The 21093-nt window shown below is 34.2% G+C and overlaps 1 protein-coding gene across 4 annotated transcripts in view; it reads left to right on the top strand.

The window, feature by feature from the left end:
• Positions 1-21093, top strand: part of zmp:0000001200 (dedicator of cytokinesis protein 9) — a 105564-nt gene that overhangs the window by 17776 nt on the left and 66695 nt on the right. For 2 of the 4 annotated variants that reach the window (XM_051118902.1, XM_051118901.1), the window contains exons 1-2: positions 12870-13173; positions 18989-19105. In XM_051118902.1, coding sequence (XP_050974859.1) covers positions 13060-13173; positions 18989-19105 — 231 coding nt within the window. In that variant the 5' untranslated portion in view covers positions 12870-13059. Of the gene's footprint in view, positions 1-12869; positions 13174-18988; positions 19106-21093 lie in introns of those variants that run through there. The other 2 variants (XM_051118900.1, XM_051118899.1) reach the window with 1 other exon arrangement.

Raw genomic sequence — 21093 nt, 5'->3', positions numbered from 1 at the left:
CAAAAATGACAGCTACTGTTTTTTGTATCATTTGTTAAGAGAAAATTGTAAGTTAGATTGCTTGAAAAAAAGGACAGCAGATCTGTCCTCACCAAGAAACATGATGTCGCAGCCGTGGTACAGCCGTCATTAAAAAACAAATCTCTGGCAGAGACTCTATCGCTATAGTAGATCAGCTTAAATGACGCTCTCTCTGCCAGTTACGCTGCATGCCTTACATTCCTCCACGTGTGTGTGTGTTTATAGGCTGACTGTCAGCATTACATATGTGTGTATCTGGGTGTGGATTTTCAGGGGGGGGGGTTTGATTTCCCTGTGCGATTTGATTTAAATGAATTATTAATGGAATGTATAAAACAGTCACCACTTTACGCAACATCTATCGTTTCTTTTTTTTTTTCATTATTCTTGTTGATTTATATTTAGGTGGAGCTCTGACCACAGCTTTCTGGAAAAGAAAATAAAACCCATTATGTCAGAACTCTAAAATGCTGAGCCTCCACCGCCCACCAGATAAAGACCATACACACAATGTTTAGATCAGTCAGATACATTTTTTTGTTTGTTTTGTTTTTGGTTTTGTGGTTTCATGCATCTCACAGAGCAAGACTTTATAAGCATACTTTAAAAGTAGCATATATTGCAGTTTATTCTGCCAGTGCAAACAATCACCCACTAAAACAGGAAAGGGTCATATTAGGGTCATACAGGTCTATGTAACATAAATATTGGCAAAAAATGGTGTAGCAGTCTTTTCTCATATGCTTTCAGCAAACATACTTTTCTTAATGACTATAATGGGTTTTATTTGTGAATTAAAATTGATTTAGATATTTTTGGGGGAGCATAAAGTCAAAAATGTCAGGATTATTTAAATGAATGTATTATTTATATACTATTATAGTAGCTTTTTATAGTAGCTTTTATCATTTCATTTTAATTTTAGTATTTTCATGTGCTTTTGTCTTGTTTATTAGATTTTTTTTCCTTTTTAGTCTTAGTTTTAGTCATTTTAGTCCTTCAAATTAAACTATTTTTTAATTTTATTTCAGTTAGTTGCCAAGATCACATTGCATTTAAGTAATTTTTCGTCTATTATTTATATGTATATGCTTATTATTTGTTTTTTAACTTTATTTCAGTTAATAAAAAAGGTTCTGGATAATTTCTGTTTTAGTTAACAATAACAACAATAGATCATACTGAAGAAAAATAAAGAAAAAGAGAGAAGTCATTAAAAAGAGTAAATACAATGGCATAATATATTTTTTTTCTAGGAATAATAAATACATACATGCATACATACATATACACATAAAATGTTTGTCCACTTAATCAAAGTCATGGTATGAATAACATGCAGAAACATGCAGGAAAACCAAAATAAACAAGTTATTATATGAGAAAGAACCCCTAAAGACCACTGTTGCCAAGTCTGCAGTTTTCCCATGGAATTGTGCTACTTTAACACTTCTGCCGCGAGTTGTTTTTCATGTCTGCAGGTTTAAGCAACCACAATAACGTTGTATCTAGGGAAACCCCTGACAAAAAAAAATGTGTATTTTACACCCCGGAACGCAATTTTGCCAATGCCATTGGGCTAGTTTTGAGAAGCAATTGAGCGGGTTTTGTTGTGACAACCTGGCAACCCTGCTAAAGACCCACATGAGTTTGTCAAAGTCAGTAAATCTCTTAAAAGGTTAGATAATTTGGTCTTTTTATAGCTCTGCCAGGTTAGTTAGGTTGTGAATGCTTGCTTTGACGCAAGAAAAACACTGGTGTTTCGCCAAAAATGTTACAACATTGTGTTACAACATTTCTTGGTCTCCTCTATTAGTACAAGCTCTTTTGAAAACAGTAGAGAAAATGGTTGTGTGTGGTTCCCGAAGTCAGATTTAATGCCAGCAAACTGAATCAGTAAGCGAGAGACAGCAACAACACACCCCCGGCACATGTGTGTCAAAAACGTGAGATTTTACTTGATTAAAATCTTCTTGCTCCCCTGTGAGTATTTGTGGTAGTCATGAGATAAGGTTGTTTGATGTGTAGGGATGCGTTATCTCTACTGAATGACACAGGAAACAGAATAAAACACAGCTCTATAAATGGAGTCATGTGACTCATGTTGAACTAAATGTGTTTCCTACTCAGGAAGGGTGTGTGTGTCCATGGGGCACACTGTTTGTGACGACCAGTTACAAGCTGCATGTGTGAACAGATGGGAGGTCACTGATGTGATAACCTTTAGTCTCGAGCTCACAGGGGTGTTGTGATTAGCATCATTTTATTCCTCTGCTTTTCTGTTGCACACACTTGCTGTGATTCATGATGCTTTACAGAGTAAATCACGTACAGCTCCACATATCCACTCAAAAATGAATCAAGATCATGTCAACTCACGCTCTCCTTCTGTATCTACATGTTCACAAATCTTCTTCTGAATGTGCTTCAATCATCCTGAATCATCTCAAACATCTCCAGTGTTCACTCATCTCGTGAGGTTTGTCTTGTCTTCTTCTCAAGATCTTCTTCTTAATATCCTTGAATCACCTTGAATGCTCTTGAATATTCATTATTTCAAACACTTTTTTTTTGGTCTCTTCTCTTTTGATCTTTTTTATTCAAGTCTTGTCTTTTCTCATCTGGTTTGGTCTCTTCTCCCTTTGTCTCATGTCCATCTTCTTCTCAAATTTCTTTTCTTTTTCACAAATTATTTTTTTCCTTTCACATCTTGTCTCATTTCTTCCTTTCACAAATTATTTGAATTATCTTGAATGATTTCAGTGTTCACAAATCTCGTCAGATGTTCTCAGATGTCTTCTCTTATGGTGTCTTTGTCTACAAGACATGTGGACTGGTCTGGTGTCTTCTGGTTGTCACTTTTCCAATCTTCTCAAAATTTGGCAAGTCTTATTAAAGCTCTTCTTTTTCTCAAGATCACAAATCTTTCATCTGATTGTCCTTGAATCATCTGCAATGTTCAGTCCAATATATATTCAGTTCAGGTCTTGTTTGATTTGGTCTCTTCTCTAAACCTTTATCTGTTCTCTTCTCATCTTGTCTTATTTCTTAACAAATAATTTTTCCTCAAATTATCGCGAATGGTTTCAAATCATCTCCAGTGTTCACAAATCTAGTCAGATGTTCTCAGATATCTTCTCTTCTGGTGTCTATTATCTCCAAATCTTGTTTGGTCTGGTGTCTTCTTGTTTTGTCTCATCTCCAATATTCACAAATCCTCTCAAAATTTATCAAGTCTTATTAAAGTTGTTTTTGCAAGATCACAAATCTTTCATCTGATTGTCTTTGAATCATTTCCAATGTTCAGTCCAGTATATCTTCTAGTCTCTTCAGTTCAGGTCTTGTGTGGTCTCTTCTTATTTGATGTCATCTCTTCTCTTAAGTTCACAAATCTTTAAACTGTCTTTGAAATGATCAAATCATAATCATCTCATCTCATGTTATCTTTTTCCTTTCTTTCTCAAATATTTTTTTTCCTTGAATTATCTTGAATGGTTTCAAATCATCTCCAGTGTTCACAAATCTCTTCAGATGTTCTCAGATATCTTCTCTTCTGGTGTCTTTGCCTCTAAATCTTTATATTTTCTCATCTGGACTTGTCTCAGATGTTGACAAATCTTGTCAAATGCTGCCAGGTTTATTTAATCTCTTCTCAAGTTCACAAATCTTCTTCTGAATGTCCTTGAATCATCTCCAGTGTTCAGTCCAACACAGTTGAGGTCAAAAGTTTACATACACCTTGCAGAATCTGCAAAATGTCATTTTTCCAAAATAAGAGGGATCATACAAAATGCATGTTATTTTTAATTAAGTACTGACCTGAATAAGATATTTCACATAAAAGACATTTACATATAGTCCACAAGAGAAAATAATAGTTGAATTTATTAATATTATTTTATTTTATTTATTTTTTGTTTTGTTTTGTTTAGTGATAGTTGTTCATGAGTCCTTTGTTTGTCCTGAACAGTTAAACTGCCCACTGTTCTTCAGAAAGATCCTTCAGGTCCCACAAATTCATTGGTTTTTCAGCATTGTTGTGTATTTGAAACTTTTCCAATAATGGCTGTATTATTTTGAGATTCATCTTTTCACACAGAGGACAACTGAGGGACTCATATGCAGCTATTACAGAAGGAAAAACAATGCATTAAGAGCCAGGGTGAAAACTTTTGATCAGGATGAAAATGAGTACATTTTTTCTATTTTTGCCTAAATATCATATTTCTTTCATTTAGTACTTCCCTTCAAAAGCTACAAAGGATACTAACATGTTTCCCAGAAGGCAAAATAAGTAAAATTTTACCCTGATCTTCAAATTCCAAAAGTTTTCACCCCCCGACATTTAATGCATTGTGTTTCATTCTGGAGCATCAGTGAGCGTTTGAACCTTCTGTAATAGTTGCATATGAGTCCCTCAGTTGTCCTCAGTGTCAAAAGATGGATCTCACAATCATACAGTCATTGCTGGAAAGGGTTCAAATACACACAAATGCTGAAAATGCTGATCTCTTTTGTTCAGGTCTTGTGTTGTCTCTTCTTATCTGATCTCATCAACTTAATTTCAGTTGTATCTGCAGTGTTCATAAATCTTCTCAGATGTTCTCATCAGGTCTGTTCCTCTCTTCTGTTTTTTTTTTCCTTTTCTGTCTCTTTTCATCTCCTCTGATATGGTCTGGTCTTTTCTTGTTTAGTTACATCTCCAGTGTTCACAAATCTTCTTGAATGTTGCCAAACCTTAATGCATCTGATCTCTTCTCAAGTTCACATTTTCTTTCTGATTGCTCTTCAATCATCAAAAATTCCGGTGTTTCACAGTCCTTGGATGTTTCACAGATGTCAAGTTGAATCTCCACTTCAGGATTCATGTGGTCTCTTCATTTCTGAGCTCATATTTTCTTTTAGATTCATAAATGGTCTTCTTAATGTTCTTGAATTATCTTAAATGTTCTTGATTAATCTTCACTGTTCTCAAATGTCGTCTCAACTCATCACGTCTCATCACAGTTCTAAGTGTAATGTCAAATTCAGCTTAGAATTCTGTGGAATTTGGTTTCTTGCAAGTACATGTAGTCTGATAGTTTCTTTTAAATGAGAGTCCATATGAATTCAGCTCCAAGTCTTTTGCAAAGCACAGGTGTTGTTGCCTGATTATAATATACTGTACTTTTAATGGTCTTTTGGTGAAAAATGTGTAAGAGTGACGAGAGCGACTGGCGCTTGTGTATAGATTTGTTGAACATGCTGAGACTCGCTCAGACGCCCCTCAAAAACACTCACATACCTGCAGATGAGTGATTAGTGATTCGGTGTTCAGCTGATGACTGTGTAAACTTGAGTCATGAATGAACACTCATAAATCTGTCCCGAGTGAATGAATGAAGTGAGATGATGAACTGACAGAATTGATAAGCATATGCCGTAAACAGTGGTAAGGTTATGATGTAATCACTGTAATGTGTTATTTCTCTAACACTAATGAAGGTTTAGAGTGTTTTGTGGCATCTGTTAACACTTGTTTTAGAGATTCGGTTCTGTTTTTAAACGCAGATGTGGTAGACATTGATAAGACTAGGAAAAGTTTATTATGCTGTGTGTTTACTAGTAGTTACCATGTTATGGGGATTGGGGACCGAATGTCCCTACAAGTATAGTAAAACCAGTAAATTTTGACCTTGTGGGGATATTTTTAGATCCCTATGAGAAAACAGCTTATAAATCATATAGAATAAAGTGTTTTGAAAATCTAAAATAGCAGGATGTTTTCTGTGAGGCGTAGGTTTAAGGTGTAAGGGAATAAAAAATACAGTTTGTACATTTGAAAAACCATTATGCCTATGGAATGTCCCCACAAAAAAAATGGAAACCTGTGAGTGTGTGCGTGTGTGTGCAGGTGTTTCAGCTGCAGTGGGATTTCCTGCCTGCAGGTGGCAGCAGTGCTGTTTTGTGTGTTTGAAAGATGTCATGTTAAAAACATTTTAATCAACACCACAAATAAACACAATGTTTGAAAGTAAAATTGTGTTTAGGTTTTTGCATACAAGACCAAAAAATAGGCAGTATTGTCTGTTTTTATAACATTTTTAATTAATTTACAGATGTTTAATACAAATGAGAATCTTTTTCAGCATAACTATTCATGTTGGCTGGTCAGTGAAATTTATATAAAAGCCACTTCCGGGGTGATAGATAGATAGATAGATAGATAGATAGATAGATAGATAGATAGATAGATAGATAGATGGATAGATAAAAATAGCAAAAGGTAATTGAAAGATGAAATAAGAAGTTTAAAATAAGAAATAAAGTCAAGAAACAAACAAGCAAAGAATAAAATCTTTTTTTAAAAGATTATTGATGTTTTTTTTTTTTACGAGAAAATTAAACTTCCATCTTTCTACTTCAAAATTTGACATTTAATTTGATATTTTACATGCAGTTTCTTTTGTAATTACTTGTTCAATTTTCTTTTATTTTTTAATGTAAAATGTTTCAAAGTAAATTCTACACCACAGAGTATATGGTAGAAAAATGCAAAATCTGTTTTAGTGTTTGAAAGTATTCAGAGACAAACAGCTATAAGAAATGCATTATTGTTATCCATCTTATTCTTCAATGCGGAAGAAAGTCTATATGGGCAAGACTTCTGGTTCATTAGCCGCTATATGGAAATAATGAGAAGAAAAACAAAGTGCAGTAAATGGTAAAACCGTTTGCACTATAAACCAGTCCCTAGTAAAAAAGTAATATATTTAAAATGCATTTATTTTATACAAAGTATAGTTCAAGTTTATTAACATATTTACTGACATATCGCTTGAGACTTGCTGATATAAAAAATATAAAAAAGTTGTAATTAAACTTTATTTGGAGTGCTGTTTGTGCACAATACACATTTCTTAAAATTAAACCTAAAAAATGTTTAAATGTCACTGTTGATGAGGATTGAGTGATCTTTATGTAATATCAGTCTTCAAATGCAAAATATTTAAAGTGTGCAATAATGCCAATTTAGCACAATCAAATATACTTAAGTATATCTTTAGTTGGACTTCAGCACAATTAAAGTGCATTAAGCACAAAATTAGTTGTTCCAATTTAGCAGACTTTAAATATACCAGTTCAGTAAAAGTACAACTGCAGGATATTTTTTAAGTACATAATATGTAAATGTATTTGATGATTTGATTAAGATAATCCATTAAAATAATATGGTAAGACACACCAATTTGCAATATCAAGCTGCAAAACGAGCTTGTGTACAGATAAAAACAGTTGGACGCAGATGAGATCGGAAGCCGCTCCCATAAAATTGTGGCCTCGCCCGCTTTTACGGAAAAAATAAGGTGGATAAAACTATTATGAGTGTGCATACAAAAATACTAATTATACATCATCTATAGAAGATCACTTTCACAAATGAAGATATTGTGAACCGTGCCCTAGACCTTTCAGCATGACTCGGGTGCGGTTCACTGGTGTGCACACTTTAGTGAATCACTTTCGCACCAACCAAACAAACCAAACAACAAACAGACTCAGGTGGACTTAAACATGCATTTACTGAAAGGATTTACTTTTGCAGTTACAATCATGCTACAGCATGTTATTGATTAGTCATGCTACAGTCTCCAGCACTCTATCCAAGTATGATACAATGCCAAATTTAAAGGATTCAGTACACATTGCATGTCACAAAGCCAAGACCAATCATAGTCTGATAAACACATATACATGCTGGGCAAAAGAGAGCTGCAACCATCTGTTTGGGACATAAAATCAAACTAGTTGGATCTCAGACTAAAAAGACAAATGATTGCTTTAGTCTGACTAAAACTTTTAAACGCTCTAAGACTGAGAGCGTATCACACAGACTCTCATTTCATGGAGAAAACAATAGGTAATTAACAGATATTTGAGACTGAAAGCACGCACACTCTCACACACACTTCACACAAACAAACGGTCAGTCTCTCTTTCACTAACTCTGTATTGTCAAAGTGTGTGTTGTGCCTGCCGTTTGTGTGTGTGTTTAAGCTTTCTGGGGGTCTTTAGTAGAAACAGCACTGTACTCACTCAATTTTCTTGGAAGTGTGTGTTTTGTCACATTCCAAGTTACACCCTATTCATATTTCCCCGTTCCTGCTGGGAACGATTGCCAATTACATCAGTTTTGATTATGCAACACACCCTGCGATGGTGTGATAATGTAGATGTGAGGGGTCAGAGGTCAGACTGAGCACGTACTGCACAAGAGACCTCACAAGAAATCAAAGCTTGATCTAGATACTAAATATCAAAACAAATGTCTATATGTGCTCTGAACTTTACTAAATATTAAGTTTTACTCAGTGTCTTTTAATCAGCTGGTGTTTTGGTGAGTTTTAGTGGATGCATGAGGTCAGTTCAAGTTCACACAAATGTCCTAGCAGAGGAACAACAGGTGTGGAGAATCACATTAACTAGCAACATCGTGAACATCTCAGATCCATTCATGCAATTTGGCATAAATTTGGAAAGTATGTAAATAAATATCCTTAAGTGCACATTGAATGTAATGTTTTAAGAAACTTAATTGCATGTTAACTGCCATTTAAATAAATATTTTAGATTAAATTTATATTAAATGGAATTATATAAATAATTAAGTGCTTATTTTGACTCACTTAAGTAGGAATTAAATATATATTAGTAATTTCATAATTCTGATATGACTTAAGTGTACTGCTGAATCAGTAAGATCTATGTTTTTTAAAGAAGTTTCTTATGCTCATAAAGACTGCATTTATTTGATCAAAATACAGAAAACAAACTGTAAAATTGTGAAATATTATTGCAATATAAAATAACAGTTTTCTATTTTAATATACTTCAAAAAATAATTTATTTCTGTGATGGAAAGCTGAATTTTCAGCATCATTACTGAAAATTTACATTCTGTTGAAAACTATTTTGCTGATTATTTTTTTGGAATCTGTGATAATTTTTTCAGGATTCTTTGATGAATAAAAAGTAAAAAAAAAAAAAAGTGTTAGGTAAAAATATAAATACTTTCTAATAATATTAACACATCCTTTCTGAATAAAAATATTAATTTCTTTCAAAAGAAACAAAGGAAAAAAAATCCTGACCCCAAACTTTTGAATGGTAGTATATATAATTACAAATGATTTCTATTTTAAATAAATGTTTTTTTTTTTTCTCTAGGAAGCTTGAAAATAGTATCACAGGTTCCAGTAAAATAAACTAAAATAAAATAAAACAAAATAAAATAAAATAAAATAAAATAAAATAAAATAAAAAATTTACTAGCACAACTGTTTTCAACATTCATAATAAAATATCACATTAGAATAGTTTCTGTAGGATCATGTGACACTGAAGACTGGAGTAATGATGCTAAAAATTCAGCTTTGCATCACAGGATGCAAAGATTATATTAAAATAGAAAACTGTTATTTTAAATTGTAATAATATTTCACAACATTACATTATTTTCTGTATTTTTGATCAAATAAATGCAGCCTTGATGAGCATAAGAGACTTCTTAAAAAAAAAAAAAAAAAAAAAAAAAAAATAATCTTGCTGATCCCAAACTTTTAAACAGCAGTGTATTTGTAGTTGCACATTTGTAATTACAATGTAGTGCTTAAAACATAAAAATGAATAAACTTTAAATGTTTAAAATAATAAATCAAGCACTTTGCATTTATTTTAGTATTTTAGTGAACACATCTAAAGAAGTGTACTTCTTTATAGCACGACGAAAGATTAATACATAATGATTTGAAACATACTTTAAAGTAAAACTTTTAATTTAAAATGATTACAAAGTGCTTTCTTTAGTATAATTTATACTTGGTATTTTATTACCTATATACATGTAAAAGTGTCTTTTGAGATTCCTGTCTAAATGCATACAAAACAAAAATATGTGCACACACACACAGCTTCCAGAAAAATCTGAGCATTTAAGTCACACACACTTAAACACACAGAAAGGTGTTGTCCTCAGGGCATGAGTGAGGAAGTGTAAGCTTATGGCGGGCAAAATCAGTGTGTGTGTGTGTGTGTGTGAGTGCAGCTGTGCTGGTTCCTAACCTTCCCCCCTCATGTCTCTGTGTAGTAAGAGATAACACACACACACTGTCCTTTTGTGGACCCTTAACAGTGTGTTTGGGTTTGTTTTGTGTGTGTGTGGAATTCCCTCTCAGCAGATGAATAAACAGGGTGTGTCACAGAGACAGGAGACATGTTTAAACCTTCTGTCACACACACACACACATTAGCAGTGGATGAGGTGCACAAAGCAAATACTTGAGTAAAAGTACAGTTACCCAATAAAATATTACTCCAGTAAAAATACAAAAGTTGCTTAATTTTGTGCACACTCACACACACAGAGGATCGCCCAGTTCTTGGCTCATTCTGAGTCAGATACAAAGACTTACTCTCACTGAATCAGTTTTTGACTCGAGCAGCTGCGATTAGATTAATCCAATTTGCAGATGAATAGTTTATTGCAAAAACAGATTCTGTGAAAAAAAATGAGTTCATTCACCAATTTGTTTTGGAAAGTGTGTTTAGTTCTTCAGTTTAAATTATGAGGAACAATATGTTTTTTATCAAATGTATCAGAGTAATAATTATGATTTGGAATGTAGTCAAGTAAAACTTTCCCAAAATAAATAAAAGTACTTAAAATGTGTAAGTACAGTAACAAAGTGATACTCCACTGTAGTTCTCAAATGTTGTTAATTTTGAAAATTGGTGCATTAAGATGCATCATGTTAGGTTTGACATCAGTGATGGCAGTCTTGAGTCTTTTAACCACTCATAACATGCTGTAGTTAATTAAGGATGTTATGTTGATTTTCTGAGGGCCTTTCGGGTAATAACGAGTGTTTCTAAACAAAGAGAAAGCATGCATTTTTGCCTGTCTCACTCAATCCTGTCTGTAGGAAAAAGAAATCACAATAGGCTTATCTTTGACATCTCACTCGTTTCTCCCAGACAACAATGAGAAAAAAATGGAGAGCAAATGGATCCTTCTCCTGACCCTTCCTACAGTTTCAAGAGAGATCGCAAGAGTGACTCAAAATGTGCTTAGATTCAGAGTGTAATGTTTGATTTTGGTTTTATATTTTATTTTTTTTTTTTTTATTCACATTTTTGGAAGGTGTTTGTAAATTTGTTGCATGCTTTTGTAATTTTTATTCTTTCCTTCCTTCATTCATTCATTCCAACTTTATTTTATTTCAGTTTTAGTAATCTTAGTACTTCAACTTACACTACCATTTATATTTTTAATATTTAAAATAACTGTTTTCTGTTTAAACATATTTTAAAATGTAATTTGTTCCTGTGATTTCAAAGCTGAATTTTTAGCATCGGTACTCCAGTCACATGATCCTTCAGAAATCATTCTAATATTTTGAATAAATAAATAATATAAAAAAAAAAAAAGATTATTATTATTATTATTATTATTATATAATTATTTCAGGTTTCTTTGATAAATAGAAAAGAACAAAAGAACAGCGTTTATCTGAAATGGAAATCTTATGTAACATTATAAATGTCTTTATTATCACTTTTGATACATTTAAAGCATCCTTGCTAAATAAAAATAATTTAAATGATTTCTTCCTCCCTAAATATATATATATACTGACTCCAAGCTTTTACATTGTATATTGTATAATGCTACAAATGTTTTTTATCTTTGCATCTTTCTATTCATCAAAGAATCTGAAAAAAATTAAACTGTTTTACACATTGATGATAATAATAATAATAATAATAATAATAATAAATGTTATATTAGAATGATTTCTAAAGGATCGTGTGACACTGAAGACTGGAACAATGATGCTGAACATTTAGCTTTTATCACAGGAATAAATGACATTTTACAATATATTCAATATCATTTTTTTTTTAAATAGTAAAATTATTTCACAATTTTACTGTTGTTACTGTACTTTGGATCAAATAAATGCGGGCTTGGAGAGCTGAAGAGACTAATTTAAAAAAAACCAAAAACAAAACATTAAACAACTTAGGTAGTGTATTTTATTTCAGTTAGTTGACAAGCCAACATTTCTAATTGTTCTTTAAGTTGTTTAAGCTATTCAACTAATATTTATATTTTATTTCAAATTTTATTCCAGTCAACAGAAATGTTTATCAGTTACACTTTATTTTAAGATGTCATTGTTAATGTGTAATTACTCAGTAATATAAATTAACAACATGTATTTACTATTGGGATAAGATTAGGGTTTATTTCTTATTATTATGCTTACATTTCTTGTAATTATGCTTATTTACTGTTGTTGCAGAATGAGTACATTTAACATATAACAAGGACATTGTAAAACAAAGTGTTACATGATTTGTTTAGTAGTTTTAGTAACAATAACAATTCTGCATAGATTTGCAAAGATATCAAAGATTTCAAATGTGATCTCAAACATTTCTCATCTATTTCTTCCCTACTGATTGATCTGAGCTGTGCATGTTTATTGTATAGCCTGCTGTGTGGAATCCCTATGAGAAATTTTAGGAAAACATCTTAGATAAAGTTGACAATTAAACAAAACGTAACTCTGATCTCCATTAAGAGGTGTATGGAAGAGCAACATCTGAGGATGAAGTTTTCCTGTGAATGTCTGTTGTGGAATGTGTGTGTGTGTGTTGGGACACTGTGATTAGCGTGCAGGTGGATCCCATGAGGCTGTTTGACGGGGGGAGGAATGTGCAAGCAAGTATATGGTGACTCCCGTCAGCACTGGAGTATTGTAGGAGGGGCGTCTGTCTTCAGTCAGAGTCAGAGCGTGAGGTGAGGCTTGTGTCCAGTGAGTGAGTGTGCGTTTTGGAGAGAGCAGCGGGCTGCTGGACATGCTGAGATCTGCCTGCTCTCTGGGATCTCTAGAGGAGCGCTGTGATTCCTGTCACTCCGCAGGCTCACAACTGTACGTTCTACAGAACAGTTTTGGATGTGGAGAGTTTATCTGACAGAAAGAGACTGTAGTCATGCAGGGCAAGACGGGGAAAGCCAAGAAAGAGATGGTGATCGAGTCTCCTCAGCAGTTTAAGTATGTTCCTGTGGTGGAGGAAGAGCAGGACGGTGCGGGAGCTCAGGGGAAGGTTAGTGCGCTCACGTAAGCTCCTGTCAGTCTGAGCGAAGATGCTTTTGGTCGCCTTTTAAGTGAGGGGAATCTGAGTGGAATAATTTAATAGTGTGATCAATCTTATTGAATCTCTCTTTTTCAGTCAGCTGTTTGTTTTATAGTAAATCAGCCTTTTTTAACAACTGTATGAGAGTTTGATGGTCAGTCAGATTGATAGTTAATTATGTTCATGATAGTTTGATAGTTAATCAGTGATAGTCAATCAGATCCACTTTAAATCCATTATCAGTTATTTTTTTGTTAAAGTCACATTGAGTCAACTATGTGAAAGTTGATGATCCTTATGTGACTGAACTTTAAAATGTACTTATTCTTTATCTTTTAATTAACTTTATGTCAGTTTAAGTGAAAGTTAAGTTAAAGCATAAAAACTTCATGAAAAACTGAGGTGTGGCTGTGACAGAAGAGCTGTTTAAAGTTATCGATTAAGCCTTTAGTGCCTGTAAACTGGATCAGTTTAAGTGTTTTTGGGTTGAAACTTCATACCAGAAAGTATTGTAGTGGTATCATGGTACAGTGATGGTATCTGAAAATCATACCATGATACATTTATAATACTGTATGCTACTGTATTTAATATACCTTGTTTTTTTTCATGGTACTTGCATGGTACGTGGTTGACTAAAATAAGTGTATTATATTAAATGACTTATTTAAATGCAAGTACACAGTTAAAGACATAATATAAAGTGTGACCTGCTTTTATTCAGCAAGAATTCATTAAATTGGACAAAAGTGACAGTAAAGACATTTATAATGTTATTTATAATGTAATTTAATGTTTTTCTGAACTTTATTTTTATCAGAAAATGTATTGATAAAAAAACAAAATCACAGCTTCCACAAAAATATTAAGCAGCTGTTTTCAAAATTGATAAATATAAATGTTTCTTAAGCAGCAAAATCTCTGAATACTGGAGTAATGATGCTGAAAATTCAGCTTTGCATCACAGAAATAAATTATATTTTAAAATATATTTAATTATAAAAAAGTGATATTAAATTGTAAAAATATTTCTGAATATTACTGTTTTTACCGTATTTTTAATCAAATAAATGCAGCCTTGGTGAGCATAAGAAACTTTTTAAAAACATTTTTGAAAATCTGACTCTAAGCTATAGAGCAGTACTATACCTGGAAGGGATCATGATGCTTTTTAAAAGTTAAAAAGGTCCCAAATGTCTCTTCGAGCATTATAGCCTGAATGCAGACTCACTTTGTCCATTACACACACACATACACACCCGACTGTCACTGCCCACATACTGTATCTTTCTCCTGTGTGTCTATTTCTGCACACACAATAGAGCTGAGCTCAGCTTTCAGGCTTTTTGCTTTAAGTGAAGAGTGCACTGCTCCTCAGAAGAGAGAGATTAATGTGCTGATTCTTATGGAGATCTCACTAGCTTCCATCATCTTTGTCTTTCATGCTGTCAGTTTAGTCCAATATATTCTGCTGTTCTACTGACTTATGGACTTTATTTCTGGAGTCCAAGTGAAGTGTGACTGGATGTTTTCAGAGCACAGCAGTGTAAAGAAATGAACACACATTCACATAGATGTTCTGGAGTACTGATGTCAGACTGCACTGTCACATTTGAGCAAGGTGTGTGTGTTTTCTGATTGTTTTGCAGCTAGAAGTTTCTAAGGCAAAACATTGAAAGTTTACTAGCTATCTAAATGAGGACATTACATAGACTTCTGTTGTTTCTAAACAAGCGAGTTATTAATACTATAACCTAACCTAACCCTAACCACCCTTTTTACAATTTAAAAATAACGGTTTTACTAATGAGTTACTAAGGAGGTTTTTCAGAATGAAATGACTTCTTAGTGCCAATTTGGGTACAGAGTAGGTAAACACATACATTTAGCCACAGTGCATTACTGTGATGCCATTCTGAACACAAAACAACTGTGCAAACATTGTCCTATTCATGTTCCCAGGAATAAATAAAGGTGTGTGTGCTTCCCATTTGTGTTTGTACACATGCTGTGACATATTATACTCCATCTAATGCAAAACATTTAAAAAAATTCTTAAAACAGTTTTAAGTTCACATTAATAAGGAAAAAAATATGAAATAATTGTAAATAATTGCAAAAAGTTGAAAAGTGAAAGAAGTTGGTAACATCTCTGTGTAGGTCATTTCTCTGAAATTGCTCTAGAATGAGATTCTGTGCTTTTAGTTTCATCAGTGATAATAAAATCACATGTCAGTCATATGACTGTAACTCAGCTCTCTCATATATGTGTTAAAAATTAAACCACTGAATGTTTGAAATATGAATATTTACACTCGCATACATACACATCCATTTCATTTGAGTGGACAGCTGTTTCTCTGTTGTATTATTAACAACCTAGGCTCATTGGAAAAATATGCATCTACCTACATTTTTGCTAAAATCCAAAAAAACGTACTTTTGCATATGTACCTGTGCAATTCACTGCAGTTTCCGGCTGGAATGAACAATAGTGATAGTAAAACACCAACAACTTTAATTCTTGATTAATAAAGACCTATTTTTGTGTGGTATCTTGCACGATACGGCGTTAAAAGGATAGTTCCCCAAAAATGAAAATCACCCCATGATTTACTCAACTTCAAGCCATTCTAGGTGTATATCAGGGGTGCCCAAACTCAGTCCTGGAGGGCCGGTGTCCTGCAGAGTTTAGCTGCAACTTGCCTGAACACACCTGTCGGGACGTTTCTAGTACGCCTAGTAAAAGCTTGATTAGCTGGTTCAGGTGTGCCTAACTGGGGTTGGAGCTAAACTCTGCAGGACACCGGCCCTCCAGGACCGAGTTGGGGTACCCCTGGTGCATATAGCTTTCTTCTTTCAGATGAATACAATCGGAGTTATATTAAAAATGCCCTGTTTCTTCCAGGCTTTATAGTGGCAGTGAATGGGGTTTGAGATTTTAAAGTTCAATAAAGTGCATTTGAGTACGTAATCTCTAGCTTCCACTAACTGTTGTATGCACGTTCACGAGAGAGTGGCGTTTCAGTGGATGACGTATGTAATGTAGGCGTATGGATGTAGGTGCAGGGTGAGAATATGCTAGTCTCGTGAAAACAGGGTTGCCAGGTTTTCACAACCAAACCTGCCAAATTGCTACTCAAAACTAGCCTAGTCTTATTTTAGGGAGGGTCCCTCTGTAAAATCGCGTTCTGAGTAAAATACATGTTTTTTGGTAGGATTCCTCTGGTAAAATTTGCATTCCAGGGGCTAGATATCATGTTATTGAGGTTGCTTTATCCCACGGACATGAAAACAACCCGGGACAACAGAGTTACAGTAGCCCAATTCCTTGCGAAAACCGCAGACTTGGCAACACTGCGCGAGAACCAAGCTTTATTTACAGCAGGAATAGGCAACTTCGGACCTGAAGTGCCGATGACCTGCAGAGTTTAGTTCCAACTCTAATCAAACACACCTGAACAAGCTCATCAAGACCTTCAGGATTACTAGGGCCTATCCTTGGTTTACAGCAAAGGGAAACCAGTCTCCTCTTGGCTTATATTGAAGTCCTCCATTTTTCTTTACAAATCCTCATTTTGTACTTTTAATTCATGACCGGTGTTTTGTTTTGCTGTCTTCTGCACTTCTTTGTCACTGTGTTTGCCCACATTTTATGCCATCTGCTGGAACACCAATTTCACGTCAACGTGCTAGAGATTATGTTTTATAAAGTTTTAAATATGGATATTTTTCTTACATAAATGCATCGATTCACTTCAGAAGGCCTTTATTTAGAGGGTGAAAAAATAATGGGGTAATTTTCATATTTGGGTAAACTATCCCTTTAAGGCCAGAGGCCAGTTGCATAAAAGGTAGGGTGACCGCCTGTCCCGCTTTGCGTTGTACCGCACAGCATTTACACCCCTTGTCCCGCACGTTGCATATTGAGAAAATGTCCCACATTTTCATCAGTCTGTTGGTTTTTAATTATCATATTAAGACGTCCATACATTCTTGTGTCTTTTTAAGAAAGCGTTTTATTTATTCTTTTTGTGGCATAGTTTCCACACAAGGGATTTGTGGACTTCATCAAGTGATCTAGCACCACCGACGGAAATAATAGAGTGCACATGGAAAAACACAATATTCTCCATTCTTTTTAATGAATTAAAAAATCGATACAGCTTTCAGACACGCTTTCTTCTTATTGTAATAGTCCGTTTGAGGTGGTTTCTATGGCATTATTTTAATGACAGATGTGTAGAGCACATTATTGTAATGCGGGGGTAATTTTTAAAATTCTGTTACATAAAAATGTAGATTAGTCTAAGTTGGATCCAAAGAATAAGACTGATTACCCCTTGGCTAATTGCTAGTTGGTCGGAATGGTTCTTAAGACACTACCTTAACATAGGGGCTAAGTTTATGCAACTGGCCCCTGTTTTACCAAAGCGTATGATTTGTAAAGTGACATTTGCATCACATAAACTTGCAGTTACAGTAAACATGCTTGGTAGCTCACCTGGTACAGCAATGCACTTGTGATATGAAGTCAGATGCAAGTCCCGTGAATCGTGAGTCACGATAAAAGAGTTCAAAGACTTGTAGAAACTAGCTAAAGTGACATGTTAGCTTCAGCAAATGCATTTTTGTTTCATGTTTGCTTCTGTTTTAACACTATCAGTTAGGGTTAGGATATGTTTTTGTGCAGGTGCTACAGTGTTACTTTCAAATGCAATAGAGTATTATACATTTGATATCTCTTAATGTCACTTAATTTCCAAACTGCGATATGTACGTGCATTCACATTCATCAATCTGAATCTGAATCTGTTTCAGATAAACCTGAACACACGTTTAGCATCACTCACTAGACATATCACTTGGAAAGAGTTGCCGAATGTGCAAGAAGCAACGTAATATTGTTTAGAAGAAATGTCACCACATGCACGTATTTCCAGCAAACCTGGCTTAGCCTGACTTTGAGAGTCTGGGTTTGTGTGCTCATGACACACGCACTGCCGGAATTGAACTGGTTGATGGTTGTTTTATGTGGTGTCTGGAGGCTTTAATGTGTTGTACAGTCAGTGAAACTGGTGTTCATGGTGTTTGTATGAGATTCTGGTTTTTGATTGGTCTATCCGGTTATGATATCATCATCAAAACAACTCCGTCTTCATGGAGATCTGCATCTGAGGTCATTTTTCCAATATCACTCCCAGATGTATGAGTGGACTGTGTTATCTCACACACACACACACTCACTCCCAGATTCCTCCTATATAATATCAGTGGAAAAATATTACTAAGATCCTCATCCAAAATTCTCATATTCTTTAGAGATCACCAATTTATTTTATTACAGAAAGAGAATTTAAGGAGAAACACAGAGGGAAAGTTAGACCAAAACATTGACTACCCAATATTTCAGATTTGGTTCCATCATTTTAGTTTATTCATTAAAATTCCTTTTGAATTGTATTTTACAGTAAGTCCCTGAACTCTTACTGGGGTGGGGGTGTTTGACTTTTAGGCAATGGTTTTATTGAACACCATTGGGTCTGTTAAGTAACAGGTACAATCACAATGGTGTATCTTTAAGTGTTTTACTCACTGAGGTTTTCAAGGGTAATATTTCATTGTGGATTTTACAGATCACCCCTTGCCTCGTATGATCGTGCAAATTCAGTTTTCTAAACCACATTTTTTTCTCTAATTAATACATTTGAGCACCATCCTATAAAATGCTGGAATATTATTGTCATTATGAAATCTGTAAGATGTGCTGAATTTGTGTTTTCAGGTGAAGCCGCGTGTGGTTGAGCCTCTGGACTATGAGAGCGTGCTTATGCAGAGGAAAACTCAGATCCTCAGCGATGGACTCAGGGACATGCTGCAGTTTCCTCTGGAGGATTTTCAGGTCAGCATATGATCTGTGACTTTCCAGTAAATCTTTTATGGTATCCTATCTGACCTAAAAATGTGAACAGTGATTCAGTGACTCTTTCCTGTCTTAAAGGATTAGTTCACTTCCAGAATAAAAGTGTCCTGATAATTTACTGACCCACATGTCCTCCAAAATGTCTTTCTTTCTTCAATTGAAAAGACTGGTTTTTAAGGAAAGCATTCCAGGATTTTTCTCCATATAGTGGACTTCAATGGGGATCAACAGGTTGAAGGTCAAAATAGCAGTTTCAGAGCAGCTTCAAAGGGCTCTACACGATCCCAGTTGAGGAATAAGGGTCTTGTGTAGCAAAACAATCAATTCTAAAAATAAATAAAGAATAATAAAATGACATACTTTTTAACCACAACGCTTGTCCTGCACTAGCTCTGTAAAGTCCCACGTGGTTAGTTCTTCACCTGTGTACTTCGGGTCAAAAAGGTACGGTAGGGCAAAATACTCCATCTCATTTTCTCCCCCAACTTAAAAATTGTTTGACATCATTGTTTTACCTTTTTTTGCAAAGGGTGTTTGACTTTCTTTGCCCATTTGCTTTGTAAACACTACTGTACATTGGTATTTCTGCCTGTGTCGCGTGTGACTACATAATGCGTGAGGTTGAGCTTGTGCAAGATGAGCATTTGTGGTAAAAAAGTACTTTTTTTTTTTTTTTAAGATAACCGATCATTGAGCTAGGTAAGACCCTTATTCCTCAGCTGGGATCGTGTAGAGCCCGTTCAAGCTGCAATGAAACTGCAGTTTAGACCTTCAACGCATTGAGGTCCACTATATGGAGAAAAATCCTGAAAAGTTTCCTCAAAAAATGTAATATCTTTTTAACTGCAGAAAGAGAGTAAATTATAAGTACATTTTTATTCTGGAAATGATCATTTAAAATGTGGTCACAATAGACTTTGAACACTGCAACTCTGTGGTGTTTTATTTTTTTAAGCATAATTTGACATATGCATCCAACTCTTCACTACTAGCTAATTTGTAACTAACTCTGTACTTTATTTGATTGCACCATTTATTCTTAAGGCAGAGGGTAGCTTGAAGTTTGTAAGCTCTCCATAAAGTAATGCATAGTCACATAATATTCATAATAATTTCAGCCTTCAAACAAATAAACAAAAAGCTGTTAATTATAGTAATCCTTAATACTTAATACTTAATTTTTAATACTTTTGTCTCATGTAACGAACGGTAAAAATCTTTCCTTTCAAATATGCATGGAAGAGATACTACCAAAGTAACTTATTCACAAAATTGTCTCTTTCTTAAAATGTAAACAAACGTACATGTTAACATTGTCATTAGTTCTATGCAATATGGCTAAAAAAATATAATACAATAAAATGTTTCATATCAGTCAGTGTCGATAATTATCACAATAAATGTCAAGAAATAAATAGATAAATCTTTAATTTTTTTTGTAGTTTAAAACACTTTTGTCAAACAGCATTTTGCCTATAATCGTTTATTAATCATTTACCGAAGATGGGTTATCATTCTAAGGAAGGAAAAATAAATTGTGATAATTGTTTTATCACCCAGCCCTAATTGTCATTTGACTAAACGATTGAAGTCTGTCATGTAAAACAAAACCTTATTTAGTCAATCTGATATTTTATGCCAACTGCTCAGAGGCTTTTCTAAATATATAGTTTATATGTAGCGTTACATTTTTACATCTAAGTTTAATTGGTGCATCACAAAAATATTATTTGGTGCATAAGTTTGTGCCCCTTTACATCAAAACTAGCGTAGGTTGTTAGCTGGTGAAACCGGTCCCAGATCGACAGTGTTTACACTCTTCAGAATGTCAGCCCACTCAACCTACTAATGGTTTACTTGTCATTGTCTGTGCACATTCAGCTAGGACAGGAAGTAACATTAAAATATGACGCATTTCAGCTTTAATCTATGAACAATGAGACTCTGTGACCTGCGCCACAGATCTC

The sequence above is a fragment of the Labeo rohita genome, chromosome 9 (assembly GCF_022985175.1).
Source record: "Labeo rohita strain BAU-BD-2019 chromosome 9, IGBB_LRoh.1.0, whole genome shotgun sequence".
Classification (NCBI taxonomy): domain Eukaryota; kingdom Metazoa; phylum Chordata; class Actinopteri; order Cypriniformes; family Cyprinidae; genus Labeo; species Labeo rohita.
The sequence above is the reverse complement of the archived record's forward strand: the minus strand, read 5'-3'. Positions and strand labels throughout refer to the sequence as shown.